Below are 6,049 nucleotides of genomic sequence, written 5' to 3' on the forward strand. Positions count from 1 at the left end.
TTTCTTTTCATCGCGAAATAGAGTAATTGATAGCTTGCAAGGCTCAAAACCTTGAGCTTGAGGTTATGGGTTCAAATCTCGTGATATTGCTTCTTGAATTAGGCAGGCTATGGTTAATTCATAATAAACTGTATATGGCCGAAACAATTAAAAATGGAATCCATTTTATCCATTTGGGCCTATGTTAAAACTAACAGAACCTCGAGTTTGATTGTAACTTCAGTAATGGGTTTGCCAGAAAAATCACAGCCCTAAATTCAAAATGAATTCCAGAAGGGCAAAATTTTACCGTTGAATTAAAATCCCAAAATACAACAACTCTTGGGATCGGATGATTAGTTGAGGTTGAGATGAGGCTGCTCACATCAACATTCCGATCTGTGAAACACCCAATTCCAATCCCAATCCCAGACCCTAAACCCAATATCGTAAAACCATCGTTGCCGTCAGAATCGAGTGCCGTTGCAAAATCAAAATCAGAACTAAAAGCCTGGTGCGTTTACCTAATTCTTTCCACCAATTCCCCCATTAAAACCTACGTTGGTGTCACCAACAATTTCTCTCGCCGGTACCATCCTCTTTCATATATCTTCTATTTGAAACTGAAATCCTTATTTGTGTCACTTGTTTTGGGTTTGATTGCTTGTTTTTGAGCAGTAATTGATAAATTTGTAGAAATTGCTTTAAATGTCTGCTTTGTGAATTTGGCTTCGTCTTCTTTTTTTTTTCTTCTTTACACAAGAAAATGATTCAAAATAACTAAAAATATTGAGCTTTGATAATTGCAGTTTGAAGCAACATAATGGTGAACTTAGCGGTGGCGCAAAAGCATCTCGTGCTGGAAGGCCATGGGTCTGCGCCTGTGTAGTTCGGGGTTTCCATGACCAAAGTGAAGGTATTTTCACTTTCTTCTACATTCATGTATTTATTAGCATGAAATTTGCTGACATGATGGATGTGTTCAATTAGATTAAATACAAAATTTCTGCTATGAATATGATCTTAACATAGCTAAGCATACCTGTTGACGTTTCCTTATTTTATTTTAGCTTGTGAGTTTGAATTCAAATGGAAAATGGCCTCAAGAAAACTGCCTCGCAAAAAGAAGAATAAGGAAGCTGATGATTGCTCCCTAACGTTATTACAACACAGGCAAACAGCTTTGAATAAGGTTAAAGGTATGTTGGATTGCAGTCACTTAGAAGTTGAATGGCAAATGAGTACTTCCTAATTCATAATACCTCCAATTCTTGATAATTTTCATTGTCTTCAAAATGTTGTACGAAGAGGTGTTCATCAAAAGATAGAAAATCATTGAATATGTAATACTAATTGTTATAAATGCTACAACCATTTGTAATAAGTGGCCAAAGGGAACGCCTTAAATCATTATTGATGATGATTTGAATAGTCCCATTTCTTGTTTTTCTTACTTTACCTTGATTCTGTGTAGATAACGTAACATTGTTTGATACAAAAAGCATGTTTTTTGAAGCAATATAGTCCATTCTGTACCGGTTCCTGTTGCACCGGTCGGTGTGCACCGTTCCAATAATAAATCGGAACAATTATTTCTCTTTTTTGTACTGGTGTAAATTCCAGTATGTACCGCACCAGCTTGTTCCAACCAATTTAGGTTGCACCGGCCGGGACATTGCATATTGGACGGTGCATGAAGAATGTTTAAAAATAGATAAAATTATTATTATTTAACCAACTTTAATGTTTTTTATTAATCAAATTTAAAATTTAAACAAGGTAAAGGAGCAACTTTAAAATTGTAAGTAGAAAATTAATGAATAATAAAAAGTAAAGAATTTATATAACAAAAAAGAAAAAGACAACTTCTAAATGCTTCACAAACACAACATTTTATATATGTTTTGTTAAACTTTCATTTTATATATTTAGTATGAGATGATCTTAGTGTAGAGTTTTTAAATAATGTTATGGATGATTTGTTGTTTTAATGAGTGAGATGGTTTTTTTTTGTGAAGTTTATTGATGAGTATTTTATATAATTAATTAATATTTTTATATTTGAAATTATTTAATCAAATTCATTTGATATGTTAAATATTTTACATATTAAATATTTTAAAAAATTGATAAATTTAAAACAGTACATCGAAACAGGCTGCTAATGATACGCATTGGTTCCAATAGAAAAATGGTGCGCTAATCGGACTGGTTCTGACTATCTTGATTTGAAGTAAAACTAGTTAGTATCATTGTCTTTTTATTTCTTTTTTCTTGTTGGAGCCATGAATCTCGCATAAGTTGTGTATTGAAGTTGATGTTATGATACAAATATTTGTATCATCTTAAACTTGTAAACTTGTAAGGTACTTTGTGTAGGTAAAATCGTGAGGTTCCTTTGTAAGCTTACATGGATTGTTAAATTTGGTATGGATGTGCCATTGAGAATAGTGGGTTCTGAGGAGAATGCATGATGATATGAACTACATTGGTTGTGTAGTAGAGTTAGTACAGACATACAAGTGTGTGACAGTATTTACAACTTATGTCTGTCTTTTTTCAGACAAAACAAACAGCAATGCCCGGTGCTGGCTGTGGTGCAAAGTTGGATTGACTGTTCTCAATTTAAGTCAATTAACTTAACATTGACAATTATTCTCTTAAATAAAAAGTGACTCAAAGCTTTTTTGGATGCAAAATTGCCTCTGCAGTTTTTCACTCTGTCAAGCTTCAATGTCACGACTTCAAAGTTTTGGTGTCGCAACATCCTTGACAGTGGTACACTAGTGGTAGTAGGGATTCTTCGTTGTCACGGCATCCACTGGTCAATAGTCAACAAAGGTAGGAAGCAACTTGTTAAAAAAGTGAAGCAAGTTGCACCGAATGTTGGAAAGTTGAATGGGATAATTACAATTTTGGTCCCTAATTTTTTAGGCCATTTGCAAGTTAGTCCCTGAACTTCAACTATAAATAGACCTTCTCATTTTTCATTTCAACTATCCCAACCAATCTTTCTCTCTTAGTTTTCTCTCTTCTCCCATTTGAGAATCTTAAGGAATTCTATTTGTTTGTAATATTTTGGAAATAGTAAAGTTATCATCTGGTGTTAGTGCCCGAGGACGTAGGTATAATTTACTGAACCTCGTTAAACTCTTGTGTTCTTTCTTGTCCTATTTTTCTTTCAATATTTGAGGGTATAATAGTAGTATTTAATTGTGCTATTAAATTACTATAGAATGTATATTCTGACTAAGGAAAAACTTGATATTTAAGAGATCTTTGTGATCTACCTCTCTTCCCTGGGAATTGAACTTTGTGTGATTTTTTAGTACAATAATTTACACGCTTCCGATCCTATTGGAATAACAGCTACATCATTGGTGTTGGTCACAATTTCTTCACTTCAATACCTTTAGGGATCTCACAACCTCGGAGGCTTAGTGTCGCAACATCATACTCTCAATGTCGCTACTCTCTTGACAGTCGGCTTTAGGTTGATTTCTCATTGCAGTTTTGCCCCCTAGAAGCAAAGGGACTCGATGTCGCGATTTTTATAGCATCAATGTCGTGATACCTACCTTTGCCACTCAAAGATTTTGTTAGGTTCCTTATAACACCATTTTTCCAATTTGGGTCTCAAAATGAGTAAAACTAAGTAAAAACGTTTATTAATAGTAAAAAGTAAAAAACAGTAAAAATATAGAAATGACACCTAAATTGCTTGAGAATAAGCTATTAGAGTGTTTTGGAGAGCTTAATTTGACATATCAAATTACAATAGATCCTAAGGCAAACAAAATGTTCTTCCAAGAGTTTGGTAACAAGGTCGTTGCCTAATCTTCTGAATGGATAGGCGGGGGAAGGCTGAGTAGAGCAAGGTAGGCTCTCAATAGGAGCTCATGACCAATGCTAGCAATATCTTAGAGACAGGAAAGGAGGAGTTGTCCACACAAGTTGCGAGGTATGAGAAGCGGTTGGACAAACTAAGGAACATTTATGAAAGGGATGTGAAAAATAAAAATAAGAAGATTGAGGACTTCAAACAACAAGTGGTTAAATTGTATAAAAAATTAAGTGACGAGGTGGATAAGGTGAACCCCCCGGTCGTGGAGAGTGCCTATCTCACCATACATGTGGCCTGGAGTTTGGGATGTGCAACTGCTTGGAGTCGTACAAAAAAAGTACTTTTATCATTTCAGTACCATCCACTCTCAAGTCCCTAATCCCGAGGCTTGTATGGAGTTTCTACAAGTTGATGGGGCCTACGAGATGTAATGTGAGTCTACTGCCCACCTTGATGCAAGCAAGACTAATGCGGCCCAATATTTCACCTTTTTTTTTTGTGTTTATGCTTTTGCTATTTTTTGTAACTTTTCTTTTTAATGACATATCCCAATTTTTCTTCTGACCATGGTTTTTTCTATTTTAAGGTATTAAGTTTTGCATATTCAAAAAAATTCAAGATATGTAGTTTTCTAGATTTAATAGTTATGATCCTTAAGAAATTAAAGAGTCGTAAGGGGCCAATTGCCTAAAACATATGTAACATTGGTGATCAAACGCTTTGAAAAGCTTATGTCTATGGAAGGCAAAGTCTTCTGAGAAGTTTGCAACCTAGGTGATCGAAGGCTTTAAGAAGTGTTGAGCCTATAAAATTTGAGGTCTTTTAAGAGTCTTTTAAGAATTGTTGAGCCTATAAAAGGTAAGGTACATTGCACAATATTTACTCTTACCAAACTTTTGGAAGATATCAGTAATTATCTGTAATATATTAATTAATATTTTATTCACATATGTCTAAAAAGGTTAAATAACGTTCGACCACTCACTGTGAACGCCTATTAGTGAAGAATGTTGCTAATTCCACTATGACAAGGGTTTTATTTTATATGCACATATATAGTTCACATGGTGGAGACAATACTATATGGAGCTATCATTTAGCTTGCATAATATCGTTTCTATGCTCAAGACTCACATAAGGAGATCACATATACTAGGGTTTGCCCAACAACTAGCGAAAATACTCTGGTTGATATATATTAGAGCTAGGGAGCTCATGATCATGCAAACATGTTTGTGCATTTAAGAGTTGTATTAAGTTAGGTGTATATGTACACATAGTTCGTAAATATATATACATAGAGCTAGCCAATATGTGAAGCTCACACAATATACATATACTCATACCTTATTTAGTGTGACTACACAACACTTATGGTGCTACCAAATAAAGAAAGAGGAAAAGAAACTATCCTACTTTAGATCTAGATTCATTGTGAATTGACACGAGTGATCACAGCATTTGGGAGGGCTTTCATTGGGAAGTTCCATTTCGACTGATTCTAGAGGTTGGGAGTTAGTTTATGTTCATCGCACCAACTATTGATATAAGATTTGGGTTTAGAGATTTAAGGACGACTTACTTTTCATGGGCGGAGAGCAAGGTTTTCATAATTGGAGTGGTCGTCAAACTTGTTAGACCACCGATTCTTAGTCCAATTGTTTGATTATTTTAACCAGTTTATTTGATTCAATTAAATAGCTTATTAAAAAATCATAATCGAACTGGTGGTCAAATCACCAATTCTCAATCTAATTTGTTTGACCATGTTGTCTGGTTCAATTAAATAAATTATTAAAAAAAATCATAAAAAAGATAAATATGGTTCAACTGATTTTTTAGCTCGATTCAATCGTTTCGCAAATCAACCAATCCAAACCTCTATTTCCAGATTGATACCTCGACTGATTCTCGATCTAGCTAGCTGATCCAGTTCTGAAAATAATGATAGAGAGCTGTAAGTGGTCGAGTATGGTGATAGAGAGGAGAAAAGAGAAAGTATCAGTCAAGATAAAGAAAGACTATAGTAAGTGTCTTGATCAAACTATCTTTGTCAAGTATGATCCCTCGACATGAGCTCGCTTTACTGTGGAATTTCGAGGTAGACATTCCATGATCTTGGTTGGTGAGATCTAGTCTTAATTTTTGGTCTTAGCTTGTAAGTGGTTTGACAAGGTAGCAGGATCGCGAGCTTTAATTGACGAAAGTTGTTGGTGAGTTCCAGAG

At 34.6% G+C, this 6,049-nt stretch overlaps 1 protein-coding gene across 2 annotated transcripts; it reads left to right on the top strand.

The window, feature by feature from the left end:
* The first annotated feature begins 228 nt into the window (after positions 1-228).
* On the top strand, positions 229-1,410 carry LOC108469053 (structure-specific endonuclease subunit slx1). 2 transcript variants are annotated; one of them, XM_017769941.2, is made up of 3 exons: positions 229-568; positions 789-895; positions 1,050-1,410. In XM_017769941.2, the coding sequence occupies exons 1-3, from the start codon at positions 351-353 to the stop codon at positions 1,229-1,231; spliced, it is 507 nt and encodes a 168-aa protein (XP_017625430.1). In that variant the 5' UTR covers positions 229-350; the 3' UTR covers positions 1,232-1,410. The 2 variants fall into 2 exon arrangements, with proteins under 2 accessions (XP_017625430.1, XP_017625431.1); XM_017769942.2 differs by having other exon boundaries at positions 230-493.
* Positions 1,411-6,049: the final 4,639 nt, after the last annotated feature.

This window comes from Gossypium arboreum, chromosome 8 (genome assembly GCF_025698485.1).
Source record: "Gossypium arboreum isolate Shixiya-1 chromosome 8, ASM2569848v2, whole genome shotgun sequence".
Classification (NCBI taxonomy): Eukaryota; Viridiplantae; Streptophyta; class Magnoliopsida; order Malvales; family Malvaceae; genus Gossypium; species Gossypium arboreum.

What these genes read in the sequence shown, in the direction of transcription:
- LOC108469053 (XM_017769941.2), top strand. Translation starts at nt 351, where the DNA reads ATGAGGCTGCTCACATCAACATTCCGATCTGTGAAACACCCAATTCCA. An exon ending in ACCAACAATTTCTCTCGCCG is followed by an intron (nt 569 to 788) that starts GTACCATCCTCT and finishes TGATAATTGCAG; the next exon opens with TTTGAAGCAACATAATGGTG. An exon ending in TTTCCATGACCAAAGTGAAG is followed by an intron (nt 896 to 1,049) that starts GTATTTTCACTT and finishes ATTTTATTTTAG; the next exon opens with CTTGTGAGTTTGAATTCAAA.